The following is a 19742-nucleotide window of genomic DNA, read 5'->3' as shown; positions in this document are numbered from 1 at the left end:
CTTTCCTATTTAAACACAGACCTCTGAGGTCCAGGTTAGGAATCGTTTTTATATGACACATTGGTGAGGCATTTATATGAGGAACAAACTCTGCAAGCAATCTATCACGTCCCTTCTGATCAGTGCTAGGAAAAGGCTGTTGTGTAAGAGTATAGGGATGAATCCATTTTGTTCCATTAGAAGTAAAAGTACATCCAGAATAGTGGCCTATCTATGCTTCACAATACGTGATGTGTCACCAGTGTACTACTTACCACAATGGGCAGTCTAAAGCTGGATGTCAGACATAGCATTTGTACATTCTGATGAGTACAATTKCAACAACAAGAGGAGGGGATTCACTTCGTCCAGACTAGGGTACATACTGCACTCTATAGCATCTATATGGCCTTATTCATATTTTCATTCGATTGAATAATTCCTACAGTAATCATCTGAGAATGCACACCTTTTATTAAAAAAAWWTWAAATGTTTATTTAACCTTTATTTAACTAGTCAACCTTTCCAAACGCTATTCAAGGTTGAAGGTCAGAATCCAATGAAATTACAACCAATTGTACCTTTGTGTGAATCACATTCTGTGCAGAGCAGATTCTGTCTCTTTCCTGTGAATGTGCATTATGTTACTGTCTGACGTCATGGACAGCTCCCGGTGATGTGGGATCTTCGTTTCATTAAAAAAAAAATCTAGCCGAGTTATATTCACATCATCAACACCAAAAACAACAGCACACGAGTTGTATAACCTATGACTTCTTATGGAGAGAGTGTCAATGGGGAGCGTGAATTAGAGTAGGACACTATTTATAGGTCCGGTTTGTTTCGGTCTGGGCGAACCGGTGGATTTGGTTTTATGTTTCTCTCCTGGCCGCTAGGGGGCGCGTAAGGTCTGTGGTTCACGCCTGACAGAGGCTCAGAAAGATTCCACACAAATCTCCAGATTTAGTGTGAGAGCAGTTACAGAGAGACGTTGCAGAGGTTCTTGGCTGCATGAGGAATACTCACATTGTGGTGGTTTAAAACTGTATGAGCATATAAATGATTGACGCATATCCGGCATGATTCTATATATTACATGTCAATACATTATCCTCACACAAACAGTCTACACACGTCACCCAGCAGGAAGCATACACAGCTATAAACTATCAATCAATGATAATAATTTAATTCATTATTGCGTTCTGTTTTCTTAGTAGGCTAGTAAAAGGCATGAGCATTTCCCACACCCAAGAAGAAGTTAGGCCTAGAGGTGCTGACTAACGGAGAGTAAACTGAAAGCTATTCAAATAGAGTCGCTACACTATGGAAAGTATAAGAAATGTGTTGGGAAGTTTGCCTAATACATTTCTGGGAATTTATACATAGTGTGCCACTCTTTATTGTTTTCCTAATAGCCAATGCTGTTGTGTATTGTGCTTTTGTTGAAAACAATTTAGGACCCTTTCAATGTGCTGCGCGTAAACAACTATAAAGCCCCAACTTCCTCCCCTCTTCCAAATGTCTCTTCCTCGTCAGGCAGCTATTCAGCTCGAACCAGCAACTGGGCTCGAAGCGTCACATCACAGTGAGCGATATCCAGCATAGACAGACGTCCCAACCGTCCAATCAGGAGTGAGCTCAGCGGGTGTCCGAMGATCCCGTTGGCTGGTAGGGGAGGTGCGCTGCGGAAAAAGCGAACAGTTGAGTGAAGAGCATGCAATAGTGGGAGAGGAGACCGCTGCAGTGTGTGCGCTAAACGGAGCAGATATCACTGGAGAGAAGAGAGAGAAAAAAATCAGATAACAGTGACTGTTTGAGAATTGGTATAGTTGGAAAAAGCTTGTAAAAAAATTATCGATTACGTGCATGGTACGGATTTTGTATATTTTTTTTATTGATTTTGGGCCTATGCTTTTAGAGTCATCTCCTCACTATTATTATTAAGGAACACTCCGCATAATTGGAATGTGCACTGCTGCCATAACGAGGCGCATCTGAAGCAMCCGAGAGCTTGTTGATCTCGGCAGTGAAGACAGGATTTGGGGGTAATCAAACCTGCATTGAATATCACAAACAAGAAGGTCCATGTTTGACGGGACTACTAAAAGGAAAAAAAATATCCAAAAGCCTTCTACATTTTGGGGACTTTCCTTGGACTAAGGGTAATGGGAATTGACGCTATAAATAAAAAAGGATAAGATTTATTTTCTCCAAGTGCACTTGTTCTTTGGCGATGATTGTGCTATTCCTTTTGCTGTGTATCACGGATGGAGTGGTCTCGCAGATACGCTACTCTGTGCCGGAGGAGGCTGGACACGGCACGTTCGTGGGGAATATCGCCGAGGACCTGGGACTGGACATGACCAAAATCGCCTCACGCCGCTTCCAGGTTGTGCCCAGCTCGCGGACGCCGTACCTGGAAGTGAACATGGAGAACGGGATTCTGTTCATCAACGAGAAAATTGACCGGGAGCAGATCTGCAAGCAGAGTGCCAGCTGTCTTTTACACCTTGAAGTGTTTTTGGAGAACCCACTTGAGCTGTTCCGCGTGGAGATAGAGGTCGTGGATATCAATGACAATCCGCCCAGCTTCCCCGAAACCGACATCACCGTAGAGATCTCGGAGAGTGCAGTCCCCGGTACCCGGTTTCCCCTAGAGAGCGCATTCGATCCGGACGTGGGTTCCAATGCGCTGCGCACATACGACATCACCACCAATAACTACTTCTACTTGGATGTGCAGACGCAGACCGACGGGAACAAATTCGCAGAACTGGTGCTAGAGAAGTCGCTGGACAGGGAGCAGCAGGCGTCCCACAGGTATGTGCTGACTGCAGTGGACGGGGGCCAGCCGCCACGGACAGGCACTGCTCTGCTGGTGGTCAAAGTGCTGGATTCTAACGACAACGTGCCCGTGTTTGACCAGCCAGTGTACTCAGTGAGTCTTCAGGAGAACACACCGGTGGGGACCCTCGTTATCCAGCTGAATGCCACGGACTTAGACGAGGGGCAGAATGGGGAGATAGTGTATTCATTCAGTAACCATATCTCCAGCCGCGTCAAGGACCTGTTCGCCATAGACGCGCGCACTGGACGCATCGAGGTGCGCAGTGAGGTSGATTTTGAGGAGAGCAGTTTATATCAAATATTCGTTCAGGCGAAAGATCTCGGACCCAATTCCGTGGCCGCGCACTGTAAAGTTCTGGTGAAAATAATGGACGTAAATGATAATGCTCCTGATATCACCTTCAGCACAGTGACCGAGTCGGTGAGTGAAAGGGCAGCCCCGGGCACCGTTATAGCCCTGCTGAGCGTGACTGACAAAGATGCTGAGGAAAACGGAAAGATTCACGTTGAAATCCTCGGTGACGTCCCGTTCAAACTCAAACCCTCCTTTAGGAACTATTTCACCATTGTAACAGATGGACCCCTAAATAGAGAGAATGCTGACTCTTATTCAGTGACTGTAGTTGCCAGGGATACAGGGACCCCTTCCCTTGCCACCAGTAAATCAATCAAAGTGCAAGTGTCGGATGAAAATGACAATGCGCCAACGTTTACGCAGCTCATATATGATGTGTATGTGACTGAAAACAATGTGCCAGGTGCTTATATCCACGCTGTGACCGCTCTGGACCCAGACGTTGGACAGAACGCTCTCATTAGTTACTCCATAATGGAGTGCGATATTCAGGGTATGTCTGTGAAAACATATGTGTCAATCAACGAAGAGACGGGCTACCTTTACGCACTCAGATCATTCGATTACGAGCAGTTAAAAGACTTCACTTTCATGGTTCAGGCGAAAGATGCAGGTAGCCCTGAGCTCTTTTCGAACGCCACGGTCAAAGTAATCATCGTGGACCAGAATGACAACCCTCCCTCCGTTATTGCTCCTCTGGGTAAAAATGGCACTGCTAGAGAGCCTCTGCCCCGCTCCGCCGAGCCTGGCTACCTGGTAACCCGTATCATCGCCATGGATGCAGACGACGGAGAGAACGCACGGCTCTCCTACAGCATCCAGCGGGGGAACGAGAACGGCATGTTCCGCATGGACTGGAGGACCGGAGAATTGCGCACTGCCCGGCGCGTCTCCACCAAGCGGGACCCAAACCAGATGTATGACCTGTTGATAGAGGTGAGGGACCACGGCCAGCCACCCCTCTCCTCCACCGCCAGTGTGTTCGTGGTGCTGGTGGACAGCGTGGTGGAGGACCACCGGGAGAGGGGCACCGCCAAGTCCAAGGAGACKWCMCTGGACCTCACCCTCATCCTCATCATCGCCCTGGGCTCRGTCTCCTTCATCTTCCTCCTGGCTATGATCGTGCTGGCCGTGCGCTGCCAGAAGGACAAAAAGCTAAARATCTACACGTGCCTCACCAGTGATTGRTGCCTCGGGTGCGCCACATGCTGCAGCAGGCATGCGCGAGCCCGCAAGAAAAAGCTCAGCAAGTCRGATATKATGCTGGTGCAGAGRGCCAACGTCACCGGMGCCGGTACAGCCCAYGTGCCKGTGGAAGAGTCCGGGAGCTTCGGCTCTCACCACCAAAARCAGAACTATTGCTACCAGGTATGTCTGACWCCGGAGTCMGCCAAAACCGACCTCATGTTCCTAAAGCCGTGTAGCCCATCTAGGAGCACAGACACGGAACACAACCCGTGCGGGGCCATAGTGACAGGGTACACTGACCAGCAGCCTGACATCATATCAAACGGCAGCATTTTATCAAGCGAGGTAAGAGTCCCCTCATACCTTTAAACTCCAATACCCCCAGCATGTACTTGCTACCCGTATATTAGATATAGAGTGTGATAACTGCAACATGTGCTTGTCTAAAAAAAAGTCTCTGCTGCTATTAGTATGTGGATAAAATATGAAATATAATCTGCATTCCGCATTATTAGGACATTTAGTTTAAGTGTCCCTAACATTGATGCTAACTTTCTATATGTTGCATCACACTTTGTTTTAGTAGAGTCCCTTACAAATACGTTTGTTATTTCGCCTAACACATAAGTCTGCATATCTTGCTATTTATTTCCGTAACGACAATTCAACCCAAAATGATGAATACTAGTTGCTGACATGTTGCCGTTGGCAGTCCCGAGGGAGATTATCATTGGAATAGTAATGATTGCATGTTTATGCTCTGCTCAGAAGTGGTTTTGTCGTGCTTTTAAAATAAGATGGATTTGGAGTAAAATAATAATACATCAGGATAATGCATGGCTGGAGTTGTGTGTGCGTGCGTGCGTCTTCATGTGTGTGCGTGTGTGTGTGTTGTCATGCGCAATGACCGTGTCCCTTGTGAGAATACACACATTTCGCACACCAGTCACGATCGTGCTGAGTCGCACAAGAACAAAGATCCGTCTATAGTTCAGCCAGCCTGAATAGGTGCACCACTTAATTTTCTCTTTGGTAGTATATATATGCTGTCGGCTAGGAGGCGTAAAACGACTCCTCTGAAAACTATCAATGTCATGTACCAGATTTCTTGTTATTATTTTATATTTTAAATCTCAGGAAAATAGTTTGATAATAAAATGCCACCGCGCCCCAAACTCAAAATGTCTCCTGCTTCTCTTTCAGACCAAACACCAGCGAGCCGAGCTCAGTTACCTGGTGGACAGACCTCGGCGTGTGAACAGGTAACGAGCATGCGCACCTGGTGCCCTGCCAGCAGACTGAGTGACGTGATTGAGAGTGTTGTTTAAAGTGGTCATTCAATGCCAGAGGGGAGAGACTACAAACCACAACCATGCCAAACTGGCTCAATACCTAATACTGGTTAATTCACTGTCTCTGCTGCTGCCCAGCTGTGTATGCACTCTCAGTCTATGTTGATYATAATGAAGTGCAGGATAATGAATGAATGATGATGATGATGATGAAGACGATAAAAATAAAAGTGATTCATTTACATTTCATGTTTTATTCTAACATAATTTTTATTTTAACGTACGTTTGATACATTAAAGAATGTTCTCTATTCTTCTACTCTTATCTGTCAGTTCGGCTTTCCAAGAAGCGGATCTCGTAAGCTCTAAAGACAGTGGTCATGGTGACAGCGAGCAAGGCGACAGTGACCATGACGCCACCAATCGAGGTCACTCTACCGGTAAGTCGAGTTTGTTAGTTCTTGGCTGGTTGCGCGGCTTTGGATCTCTTATTTTCTAATTTAAAGCCCCACATAGGGCAATGACAGTGTTGTATGGCGTGGTATCTGTACACGGTGCTGATCGATCGATCATGGTGTTTTTCGAGGCCTATAGTCACTTATAGCCTTACGAATGTTATCCGCGCCCGTGGCTGCAGCGTGTCTATAGTATCACTGCGCTGTTATCTTCCGATTGTGGTGCTGAACGGAAAGCGACTCACTGCACTGCGCTCTGCCAAATCTCGACTACTTTCAGAGTTCGCGACTGGCCAGTCGTGTCATAGTCTACTCATTCTCACCATCTCAAATATTGGAAATGTGCTTAGGATTGATGAAATATAGCCTTGAGTGTTTTTCTACCAGCATGTGATATACAAACTTTTCTAGCTTAGGCTACTGTAAGAATGGACTGTTTTTGGTAGGGCCTATATTCTAGTCGTCGTGTGTTTGTGAACTCGCTCTCTCCTGGCTGTAGCTCAATCTCTTTATTGTTTTGAACATGGGAAATGTTCTGAGGGACAATGACGCGCTGCTGAACTTAATCCTGTTGTTAGTAAATATGCAGGGTCGTTAATGAGGGAGGGCCCGCTGCTAAATCCATGCTAGAGACCACTTGATGGGTACGTGACGGAATTTATAACGAGGACCGGTTGGCTTGTCATTGGTCGGTGCGGTGTGGGAACGGGACCAAACTGGTTGCGGGCGCAAACAAACAAACGATTCATTCATTGACTGGGCTCTGCCTGCCCGCCCCTAGCCCCCACCGCCCCGATCGCCTTCCTCCGTCCACATCGTCGTTTTATCTGTTCCAGCTAAAGGTTCACATACGTTTTTTTTTTAAATTGGGCTTCTGAGCTTTGAATGTAGTTATCTCTGCATTCATCCTTGTGATTGCTTTGGTCCAGCCCCGTCTGTGTGTGTCTATGCCCATGTTTTTTGGAAAGCAACAAGGTCTGCCCTTGGGGATGAACCCACAGCATGCGAAATGAGCCACGTCTAGAAATAATAATGGCACTATTTTAAGCCTGTGGATATACACTGACGTTTAAAGGGAAGCATCCTATTTTATTTAGCCCACTTTAAATGTATGATGTATCTAGTTAACTTGGACTCATTTATACAAGTCACTTGTCAGATGGAACCCCTTTAATGTTCAACCAAAAGGCAAGTCATTTAGCAAGGTAGTTTATATCACACTACATATTCAATTTGAGCCATATGAACTATATGATAGGTAGTACAAGGTACTTCTATATAGACACTACAGGAGCTATACTTCCTTTTTAATTTAACCCTTCTTTCCTTCATGCAGGGCTTGACCAGACTCCTAATGCTAAGTGATGACTCTGTGGCATGGTGTTTAGTGAACTTGTCTTTGCTTTTGACTTTGAGTACCGTTMTATGGCAATAGGCTACTGTTGCTTTGTTATGAAATGATCGGACAACTTACTGTCTTTAAACAGATTAATTGCTGTGCATTAAGTCTTTGTTTGGTTAGGATCGTTTATACTGGAGCTTAGTGTTCTCTGCTTGCATGATACTTAGACATAACTGGCTGCTGTGCTATTTGCTAAGTGATAATTGAGTTTGTGACAAGCAGAGATGCTACAACTTCAGGATTTTTCTCAATTGGATCTTTCATTTGTGTCAGTTTATCTTTTATTCAACATTTTCATGAACAATTCCTTAATTTAATGAGGTGAGGGTGAACTTAATTATAAACCGGGTGGTTCAAGCCCTGAATGCTGATTGGCTTATTGACGTGGTATATCAGACCGCATACCATGGGCATGACAAAAAATTACTTTTTACTGTTCCAATTATGTTGGTAACCAGTTTATAATAGCAATAAGGGGGTTTGTGGTATATGGCCAATCCAGAGAACAGTCCTTAGCCATGGTACATTGGCCAAATACCTCACCCCCTTGTACTTTATTGCTTAATTATAGCACTATGATTGTGATAAGAGACTAAACAATGATGATCATTTAGGTGAATAAATGTTTGTTGATATTAGATGGATTTAAGCAGTGGAGTTACTGTGATGGTATCAGAGATGATATAGCCTGTCTTYTATAGACTGTTATCATGGTTACTATGGATAAACTGCCACTCTACTGTTTGGGAGCATTGGAGTTAGCACTCCTTCCCACCTCCCTATTTCCCCCTCCATCCTCCCATTCCCCTTCCAGATCCCTCCTTAGGCCCATGGTTCAATTTATCGCCGTGGTAATATATGCTATTTGTATATTCTTGCTGAACAGTCATTAATTTTCACAACTCTGCATAACAATGACCAAATTAAGGACGCAATAAAGTAGGGGGTCAGTGCATTTACACAGTCTCTCTCGTTCGAACAATTTTAATTTCTCTCTCTCTCTCTCTGTCTCTCTCCCCCCCCCCCAATTCAAATGGCTTTATTGGCATGGAAAACATATGTTTACATTGCCAAAGCAAGTGAAATAGACATAAACATTACACTCACAAAAGTTCCAAAATAATAAATACATTTCAAATGTCATATTATGTATATATACAGTGTTGTAACGATGTGCAAATAGTACAAAAGGGAAAATAAATAAACATAAATATGGGTTGCATTTACGATGGTGTTTGTTCTTCACTGGTTGCCCTTTTCTTGTGGCAACAGGTCAGAAATATTGCTGCTGTGATGGCACACTGTGGTATTTCACACAGTAGATATGGGTGTTTATCAAAATTGGGTTATTTTTTCGAATTATTTGTGGATCTGTGTAATCTGAGGGAAATATCTCTCTCCCTCTCTCTCTCCCTCCCTCTCTCTCTCCCTCTCTCTCTCCCTCTCTCTCTCTCTTTATCTTTGTTTGGATATGGGGGATACTTCTTGACAGTGCTTTCAGTACATACTGAAGTCAGACTGATATACTGTAGACTCATGTTTGTTCCTTAAAATCATTAAAGTACTAAGGCCAATAAATTATTGTTGTTCAGTTCACACCGTTTATTAAAACTCAGTTTTTACTAGAGGGCAGGTCAATTCTTTACTGACGGGTCAAGGTAACAATTCTTATACTGAGGACAGGTCAATTCTTTACGGCAGGACAGTCAACTGTAGTGAGACGGTCAATTATTTACTGAGGTCAGGTTCAAAAATTCTTTAAAATTCAATTCTTTTGAAAATTTAAAAATTTTAAAATTTTTAATTTTATAAAAAATAAAATTAAAAAATTAAAAATTAAAATTATAAAACATTTTATTTTAAAAAAAAATAATTTTTATATATTATTTTTTTTAATAAAAATTTTAAAAAAATTTTAAAAAATAAAAAATATTAAAAAAATATTTTTAAATTCTTTTTAAAATCAAATCTCTAAAATAAAAAATTTAATAATATTTTTATAAATAAAATTAAAAATTTCAAATTTAATCTAAAATTTCTGTAATGTTTAAAAATAACATAATTTTTCAAAATTAATTAAAAAATTATTTCAAATTAAAAATCGTTTCTTTACTGAGGACGTCAATTATTTACTGAGTCAGGTCAATCCTTTACTGAGGACAGGTCATTCTTTACCTGAGGTCAGGTCAATGCTTTACTGAGGACAGGTCAATTCTTTACTGAGGACAGGTCAATTCTTTACTGAGGACAGGTCAATATCTTATGCAGGTCAGGCCAATTCTTCTACTGACAGGTCAATTCTTTTACTGAGGACATGGTCAATTCTTTACTGAGGACAGGTCAATTCTTTACCTGTCAATTCTTTACTGAGCGTCAGGTCAATTCTTTACTGAGGGTCACATTCTTTACTGAGGCAGGTCAATTCTTTACTGAGGACACGGTCAATTCTTTTACTGAGGACAGGTCAAATTCTTTACGAGACGTCAACTCTTTACTGAGGGCATAGGTCAATTCTTTTACTCGAGGACAGTGCAATTCCTTTAATGAGGCAGTCATTCTTTACTGAGGTTCAGCTATTCTTTACTGAGGTCAGGTCAATTCTTTACTGAGGGTCAGGTCAATTCTTTACTAGAGGAGCAGGTCAATTCTTTACTGAGGACAGGTCAATTCTTTATGAGGACAGTCAATTCTTTACCTGAGGACAGGTCTATCTTACTGAGGTCAGCGTCAATTCTTTACTGAGGCAGGTCAATTCTTTACTAGAGTCAGGTCTATTCTTTACTGAGATCAGGTCAATTCTTTACTGAGGGACAGGTCAATTCTTTAACTGAGGCAGTCAATTCTTTACTGAGGACAGGTCAATTCTTTTATCTGAGGGCAGGTCAATTCTTTACTAGAGGTCAGGGCTATATCTTTACTGAGGTCAGGTCAATCTTTACTGAGGTACGGTCTTCTTTTACTGAGGCAGGTCATTCTTTACTGGCAGGTTTCATAGGTCAATTCTTTACTTGAGGTACAGGTCAATTCTTTACTGAGACAGTCACTTCTTACATGGTGAGACAGGTCAATTCTTTACTGAGGCAGGTCAATTCTTTTACTGAGGCGGCAGTCAATACTCTTAACTGAGGCAGGTCAATTCTTTACTGAGGTCAGGTCAATTCTTACTGAGGCAGCGTCAATCTTCTTTACTGAGGCAGGTCAATTCTTTACTGAGGACAGGTCAATTCTTACTGAGGCAGGTCAAATTCTTTACGAGGCAGGTCATCGTTTACTGAGGACAGGTCAATTCTCTTACTGAGGACAGGTCAATTCTTTAACTGAGGGCAGGTCAATTCTTTACTGAGGCAGGTCCAATTCTTTTACTGAGTCAACGCGTTCAATCTTTACTGAGGGCGGCAGTCAATTTCTTTACTCGAGGACAGGTAATTCTCTTACTGAGGCAGGTCAATTCTTTACTGAGGCAGGTCAATTCTTACTGAGGACAGGTCAATTCTTTACATGAGGTAACAGGTCATATTCTTTACTGAGGGCAGGTCATCTACAGTTCTTTCTTTACTGAGGGCAGGTCACATTCTTTACTTGAGGATCACGGTCAATTCTTTACTGAGGACAGGTCAATTCTTTACTGAGGGCAGGTATCTATTCTTTACTGAGGACAGGTCAATTCTTTACTGAGGCAGAGTCAATTCTTTACTGAGGACAGTTCAATTCTTTTATTTATTCAATTTTACTTCCTCTTTTCTTTCTTTGTTGAGACACCTAATATGCCCTCAGTAGTGAAGTTCATTTCCTAAAATTCAAGAAAAATTATCAAGATGTCGTTGATCTGAACTGTTGAGGCCAGAGATGTTTTCTCGGAGTGGCTCTGCTGTCTTATCACTTCTCCAGATTCTAAAATGCCAAATCTGAAACAGATGATACATCACAAGCCTCCTCCTATGATTATGGATCATGGAAATATGTTCTTATCCACGGTGCAAGGCTAAACCGTACCCATTGCTTTGGTGAATTCTAAAGAATGTCAGGGTACCACTTGTTGAAATGCAGGAGTTAAATGTATAATCTATTGAGTCTGTGTTAGTAGATACATAATTAAATAATACAAACTTTCTTACATTGTTGTGTATGTGCTGACACTCAATGTGATGGTGTATTTGTGGATGTTCGTTATTTAATAAGGAACTCACTCGTTAGGAAGCTCAGCATTTTTCCATGCTGTTAGCGAGCCAAATTAATCCTCTTTGTAACAAAGCAAATTCCCCCTATGCTGACCTGTGGAACACACACACACACACACACACACACACACACACACACACACACACACACACACACACACACACACACACACACACACACACACCACACACACACACACACACACACACACACACACACACACACACACACACACACACACCACAGTCTGAAGCCTAATCAGTCTGTGTACCACAGGATTATCTGAGGATACTCTTGGGGGCAGTTTAGGTTTTACTCAGATACACTTTTAAAGATTGAGTTAGGCAATACCCTGGTTTTACTTAATGCAAAAATATTAGTATCTATCTGAATTGAATCAGACACTGATTTTATTCGTTTTTTTGTTCCACGATGGGCTATTCATGGATTCACTTGCACTATCATGAAGAATGAACTCAGAATGAACTTCCTCTTTGACAGAACATTGAAGGACTTGGGTTGATTTTGTTTTTGGTGCTATTGCATGGACAGATTGAAAGGACATGAGCAGCCAAAGTAATCCAATACTTTTGAGCCTGTGGTTTAAATGATCTAATACCTTGGTCACAGGAAGCTCTGAGAGTGTAGTAGTGTGGTGTTAATGGTTTTAAACACGTTTCTCACTCTGCATGACCAGTCGTACCTGCTGAGATATCACAGAGAGAAACTACCACAGAGGGTCACAGCAATGATTCAATGATTCTAGCCTGTTTCTCTATTTCCCAATGGCAACAAAAATTATAAAAACTACACACACATTACATAATACATGTATACACCAGGCATAATTTATAGTCCAATATTTACACGTGTTTTGGGGAAGGGGGGATTAGGGGGCAAGTGTTTAAATTGTGCAGTATTTAGCAATCAAAACAAGAGCCTGATAGCAGCAGTTGTGATGTGTGTGTAGCATGAATGTATATATATGTGTGTGTGTGTGTGTGTGTGTGTGTAAGTGTGTGTGTAAGTGTGTGTGTAAGTGTGTATGTCTGTGTGCGTGAGTAAGTGAGGGCATGTGTATTAAGGTGTGGAGAATCAGAGCAGGTGGTCAGTCCAGTTCAAGTGTTCCGCGGTCTGATCGCTTGTAGATAGAAACTGTCTCTTATCCTGTTGGTATCAGACCTCGTGCTCCGATTTCATCTGCCCGACAGGGTGTGTGGGGGTCCTTGATGATGCTGTGGGCCTTCCTCAGACACCATTTTGAGTAAATCCTGGATGGGTGGGAGCATGGCACTGGGCTTTTCTTCATCACCCGCTGGAGGGCATTGCGGTCGTGGACAGACTAATTCCCGTACCAGGCCGTGATGCAACCGGTCAGGACGCTCTCGACGGTGCAGTGGAAGTATTTGGAGAGGACACGGGTTGGCATCCCACATGTATTCTGCCGCCTTAGGAAGTAGAGATGCTGTTGGCACCTCTTGACAAGAGTGTTGATGTTGTTGGTCCAAGTCCACAGTGAGGAAATGAAAACTACGGACTCTCTCTACTACCATTGATGTAGGCGTGTTCCCTCCTCTGTAACAATCAACTCTTTTATTTTACTGACTTTCACTTACCTCTTCCCTATAGGCTGACTCACCGTTGTTGCTTATCAGGCCTACAACTGTGGTGTTGTGAGCAAACTTGATTATTGACTTGGTGTCGTGCAAATGCATTTTAGCAATTTTGTTTGGTTTTCACAAAGGGCTGTTTTTATTTGAATCTCTCCGTAGTGTATCGGTAGAAAGATGAGGTAGAACGAAGAAGACGATAACCTTGTGACCTTTCCCTGTGCATGCTGGGATTTCTAGTAGAGTGTTTGCTGTTCTGCGAGACTGAGAGTTGATCTCTCCACGTATGCTGCTGTTTCCTTTGATCTTGTATGGTGAAAAAGAGAACCCTGCAATGAGGAATTAGAGATCTGAGTCTACATGTGCACGCGCGCACGTACACACACAGCAGCAGCTTTGTGTGTATTTGTGTTTGTGTGTGTGTGTGTGCGCACGTTTCCCCTGCTTCCTTTTTTGGCTTGTTTCAATATTAATTGATTATTACCTTTATGACCACTAACTGTCTTTCCTCTCTCTCCATCTCTCCTCCCTCGTTCCCCTCCCCAGGCACTGATCTCTTCTCTAACTTCTTTCTCTCTCTCCATCTCTCCTTCCTCGTTCCCCTCCCCAGGGCACTGATCTCTTCTCTAACTGTCTTTCTCTCTCTCCATCTCTCCTCCCCTCGTTCCCCTTCCCAGGCACTGATCTCTCTCTAACATTCTTTCTCTTCCTTCACTCTCTCTCCCTCGTTCCCTCCCCATGCACTGATCCTTCTCTAACTGTCTTTTCTTCTCTCCATCTCTCCTCCCTCGTCCCCTCCCCAGAGGCACTGATACTCTTCTCTAACTGTTTTTCTCTCTCCATCTCTCCTCCCTCGTTCCCCTCCCAGCACTGATCATCTTCTCTAACTGTTCTTTTCTCTCTCTCTCACTCCTCCCTCAGTTTCCCCTTCCCCAGGCACTGATCTCTTCTCTAACTGTCTTTTCTCTCATCTCCATCTCTCCTTCCTCGTTCCCCAACTCCCCAGGCACCTGAATCTCTTCTCTAACTGTCTTTTCTCTCTCTCCATCTCTCCTCCCTCATTCCTCTCCAGGCACTGATCTCTCTCATAACTGTCTTTTCTCTCTCTCCCATTTCTCCTCCTTCCCTCGTTCCCCACCACCCAGGCACTGATACTCATTCTTCCTTCTTCTCTATACTGTCTTTTCTTCTCTTCCATCTCTCCTCCCTCGTTCCCCTCCCCAGGCACTGATCTCTTCTCTAACTGCACGGAGGAGTGCAAGGCACTGGGACACTCCGACCGCTGTTGGATGCCCTCCTTTGTGCCCTCCGACGGGCGCCAGGCAGCAGACTACCGCAGCAACCTGCACGTGCCAGGCATGGACTCCGTGCCCGACACTGAGGTATTTGAAAGCCAAGAGCAAACGGGCAATAAGTCATTCTCCACCTTTGGCAAAGAGACCCCCCTCAGCCACCACCACCAAAACCACCTCCACCTCAGCCACCACCATGCCACCCACGCCAACCAAGCCAAGTTAGAGAGGAAAGCGTTTGAGGCACTTCTGTCTAGCACGCGAGCGCCTTACAAACCTGCCTATTTGAGTGAGTATCCGCTTTGCACGGCAGCTCTGTAGCTAACCCACTCTATTCTCTCAACCAACCAACCAACCAACACTGATCTGATGATTGACTTGAACAATACAAAAAAAATCGAAATATATTTCTTCCCCCATTGGCTGGAAGTGCCATGAAATTCTTTCACGTGCGCTGACCCATCTAATTTACCCTCTTGACAGTCGTTAACTAACTCTCTCTCTTCCTTTCACACATCTTCATTATCGCTCTCTCTATCTGTGATGATCTTATCCTCCGTCACAGTCTTCCATATCAATTCACTCTCTCCTTCCACCACCAGTAGCACCCCCATCTATGTGCCTTTTGAATTTAATGTGCCGTGATCAATTAGAGTAGAGGTTGGAATCTATAGGAGAGTTTTGACATCGCTGAGACGTTGAAATGACAGATGATTTGCCCCATTATAGGGAGATGGGTGTGTTAATATACACGATGCTTCCTTCGCTCTGAAAGGGAATGAAAAAAAGGAGTGTTTTTAATCTGCTGAAAAGAATAGAGGCTAAGAGATTACCCTCTCGCTCCTATTCTTCTGACGGTATTACTCTAGCTCCTAGGATCAAAACCGTTTAAGATAATCAGGGAAAGCAGAGGAAGGAGGAGGCATATTTCCATGGGGAATTTCTGTTTCCAAACTCCCTTTTCAAAGGGCACAAAGAGAGACATCCTCATCACTGCAATTTGGTGATAATGCTTAATTATAATTTTGTCAGCACTGCCTTAAGAGTTGCACGTTCTTTCACCGCTCATCAGAACTTGCTAGAAGAATTCTCAAACTGCTGGAGTCTCCCCTACCACTGTAATTCACAGCCGTAGCATGGGGCACTACCTCTGATGAATACAGATGAGGTAGAGACTCTATAAAGATAAAGATGTCACCTTCTTCTCTCAGAGGCTATTCTCATTGACAAACAGTCAGGAGAGGCAGCGTGATGAGATTTCAAGTTACATAATATGTACATAAACGTTTCAATTTACATTACATCCTTGCCTTACCTTTTGTTCTGGCTGGCAATGTGACATTCTTGGTCTGCAGCTCCAAATCTACCGTAATTATCAGTATCACAGTAGCCACTGACTAGCCAGTAAGCTTGCAAACTATTTGACAATGCAAGCATCTTTTCCTCTATAACATATTATCTACACTCTTGAATAATGCAATCAAACCATATCCCTTAATTGAATAATGCAACCATTTGCTCATTGGTACACGCATGAGCTAAATGTAGCTTGCAAGACAATAACACAGCTAGCTAGCTATGCTCGCTAGTAACATTAGCTAACATATCAAACATTAATGATTACCTCTCTTATATATATATATATATATATATATATATATATATATATATATATATATATATACACACAAGTACAGTTTCAGCATATTAAAAGTTACATTAGAACAAACCAGGCTTCATTTGATCAATATCGTGGAAGTCATTATATGAGGTAAACTCAAAGTTGCAACTGAAAATGTTGATAATTCCTCTGGTGAGTTGATCAGTTTCTTGCTGCATGCTTCTTGCCTGGATGGTGGCTCAGAGTAACCAAGGGGAAAACTTCCTTTCTTAAAGATACAGCGACATTTTCAGAATGTATTTATTTTAATTTTATTTAAACTTTATTTAACTAGGCAAGTCAGTTAAGAACAAATTATTATTACAATGACGGCCTACCCCAGCCAAACCCTAACCCAGATGACGCCGGGCCAATTGTGCACCGCCCTATGGGACTCCCAATCACGGCCAGTTGTGATACAGCCTCAAATCGAACCAGGGTCTGTAGTGACGCCTCGAGCACTGAGATGCACTGCCTTAGACCGCTGCGCCACTTGGGAGCCTCAAGTTCCAGACTCCATTTTCTTAGAATGTAATAGGCTACTGCAATTTCAGGAAAAAATATCTATAAAACAAGTCTCAAATATAAGGACAATGTTTATACATTTCAACTGTTTCAAAAACCTTGCTCTGCTATTTAATTAATTAAATATTTTTACCATATGAATGTTGGGCTCAATGAAACAATTCTATTTACATTGCCCTGCATAGGGGGGGCAACTGCTGGGCGAGTGTTGTGCGTGACCTCCGGAGGTAGCTTTCGAGACGTGAGAAATACGCTCTTTTACATTACATTAATGGCTCTCGAAAATCGATACCTCTCGATAATCTCTTGAAATTCTCCTTAATTCTCGTCAATACAATAGACCCTCAGTCTCAACCCTATTCTTCTCCTCTCTGTCTCAGCGACTACACATGGGCGTAGAGCTAATCACCACAATACATTCCTTATTTAGGGGATGTCTGGCAGGGGGTCTGGAAGGGGAAGAAGAGGGAGGGATAGGGGGGGTCCCCATGATACTAAGAGGCTGTGTCTTATTTCGGAGGGGAGTCTGGAAGGGTGGGGTGTCCCCATGATACTAAGAGGCTGTGTCTTCATTTTTGGATTGGAGTCTGGGTGGAGGAGGGGGGGGGGGGGTGTAATCCTCATGATATAAGAGACTGTGCCTTTCCCCTAATCTGATAAAGTTCATCTGGAGACCACAGAGCCCCTTGTAGCCAGAGACAGCGGTCAGTCATTACCCTAATCAAACAGAGATGACATAGACCCGCTGCTAGCTGGGGGATTGTTGAGCTGTCATGGGAAAGGGGGAGAGGGGGGGTGTTGGGGTTAAGGGGTGTGGGGGGAAGGGTAGCTCCATTTGTTTCCATGTTGGCCGTGGCCCATTTGAGTTAAGACCCATTGTTGCTGTCCTAAATAAATTGAGCAAGAAATATTCTCAGAGACACAGACCCATATTCACACGCATTATCAATGAGAGATTTCACAGTGTGGATATAAATGGTTCTAGAAGAGAATGGATGAAGGGCTTCCTAACCTTCCTACCCTTGTTTTCTTGACTGTCTTACAACACCGAGTAAATACATGAAGGTTCCTCTAGATGCATTGTCTGTTTTTCTTTTCTCTCTCAGACAAACTTGACCCCTAACCAGCATGTGTTCTCTTCTTGCAGCGAGGAAAGGGGTTTGCTAGCTCCTTTCGCGTGGACATACCAGAGACCGTATGACTTTGCACAATCAGTCAAAACAACAAAAACTAAAAAGAGCATCAAGTTCCAGACTCCATCTCCTTAACTGTTCCACGTCTGACTGACATTCCCCCTACGTAACATGGAACTCTGTGGACAACATTCCCTCCGGAATTCTCTTGGAACACTGCCGGCCTTGGAAACTACTACCTTTTGGACTCTGGAGGGGTTGGAAGTGGTGGGGACAGACAGAGAGACAGGGTTAGGAGACGGACAGACAGACYGCTCTGCACGAGGACCCCACCGCTCTCAGCAGGACTGAGACAAAGTTGAAAACACAACTAATAGAGGGGGAGAACGAGGGAGGAGGAGGAAGAGGAGGAGGATGAGGATCCCTCCTCTCCAATCTATGTGTGCCTGTTTACAGCACTAATGTACATCTTTAACAAATAAAATAAAACAAAATAAAAAAAGAACAACAAAAAAAATTACAAAAATGAAAAACCAATTGGAAAAGGAACATCGACGTCACTGAGCCCTTTAGATGTTTATACTCACAGCAGAAGCCAGTTGTACAGGAGATCTTTGTGCATTTTAAATGCAATACCACTGTTTTAGACTTGACTGTTTTTCTATTCAGTTTGTGTGGTCAGGTGTCTTCTCCTCGGATCTAAAGTACTTCAACTTTATAAGGAAAGATTGTGGGCTGGATTATGAATTTTCAAGTTCCGTTTTTTTCCTATCTTTTTTTCCCATCACATAGTGGATCTGAACAGTGATGGGCTTCACCTTTGAATTCTGAGCTGTTTAGTAGTTTATATCATGTGAGAAGTGTTTAATGTACTCTTTTGAAAAGCTTCAAAATGCATATAAATCTATATATAAATCTATCAATATATACTTTTTCTGAAGGTGTGCTATCCATTTGGTGGGTTTCCTATTCTGTGTAGACAGAGGTTCATAAGCTGCTTAAAGTGCTGTAGAAGGCTTGGGAGGGTTTTACAGGTTGAGGGTGTTCTTTACCATGAAAACACAACAGCCTTGTCTGCCACGTGATCCTTTTCATCCGGTTTGATTTCATTTTTTTGATTTGGATATTGAAAGTTGAAACTCATGTCTATAAATAAAAAGGCGGTAATAATTTAGATTGAATTCCATGGTAATTCTGTGTTATTGTAACCAAAAAAAAAAGGGTCAATTAAAAAGAACAAAACAAAAAAGTGGCCATATAATGAAAGGTGTTGTGCACTTGCAGTGCAAAATCAAAATATGCGCACATACACACACTCACATACACATGCACACACATACACACGCTCACATACACAGACTCTCACACACACCATTATGCCAACAATAAATCAAAAAATGAGAAATGTACGGTTTGTCTCATGTTGTTTGATTTTCTATAACTTGGGCAGGTTCACATCCAATCACAGCGAAGGGAAGGTCTGATATCCTGACCTCAAGTCCCAATGTATATTTATAGTATGTCAGAGTCGTTAGATCATTTCAATTCATATTTTACTCTGTAAAGTGTCACTGGTTTTATAGGACATGGTGAGGTTGTTTTCACATTCTCTATTACTCTTGATTTTACATACACCCCTTGTGATTCTTTCCGTCTAGTGACAGATACACGGTAAGGACATGTTCTTTTTCGAGGGAGGCTTTTTGACAGCGTCTGAATGGAGGAAGGATACACAGAAAGACTCCAGGCACAGTTGGGTTATAGAATACATGCTGCGGTTCTGGAAGATTACAGGTCTCAATTGGACACCCACGTTCATCG

General features: G+C 42.9%; 1 protein-coding gene across 3 annotated transcripts; it reads left to right on the top strand.

Annotated features, from left to right (window-relative positions):
• Positions 1-1698: 1698 nt before the first annotated feature.
• LOC111965722 (protocadherin-10-like) lies at positions 1699-19330 on the top strand. 3 transcript variants are annotated; one of them, XM_070444202.1, is made up of 5 exons: positions 1699-4718; positions 5577-5635; positions 5999-6105; positions 14536-14693; positions 17936-19330. In XM_070444202.1, exons 1-5 carry the CDS (start codon positions 2217-2219, stop codon positions 17987-17989), a joined length of 2880 nt encoding a protein of 959 aa, XP_070300303.1. In that variant the 5' UTR covers positions 1699-2216; the 3' UTR covers positions 17990-19330. The 3 variants fall into 3 exon arrangements, with proteins under 3 accessions (XP_070300303.1, XP_023845747.1, XP_070300304.1); XM_023989979.2 differs by having other exon boundaries at positions 14536-14892; XM_070444203.1 differs by lacking the exons at positions 14536-14693; positions 17936-19330 and adding an exon at positions 7457-8748.
• Positions 19331-19742: the final 412 nt, after the last annotated feature.

Source organism: Salvelinus sp. IW2-2015, linkage group LG6.2, assembly GCF_002910315.2.
Source record: "Salvelinus sp. IW2-2015 linkage group LG6.2, ASM291031v2, whole genome shotgun sequence".
Lineage (NCBI taxonomy): Eukaryota > Metazoa > Chordata > Actinopteri > Salmoniformes > Salmonidae > Salvelinus > Salvelinus sp. IW2-2015.
This window is presented reverse-complemented; position numbering and strand designations above follow the sequence as displayed.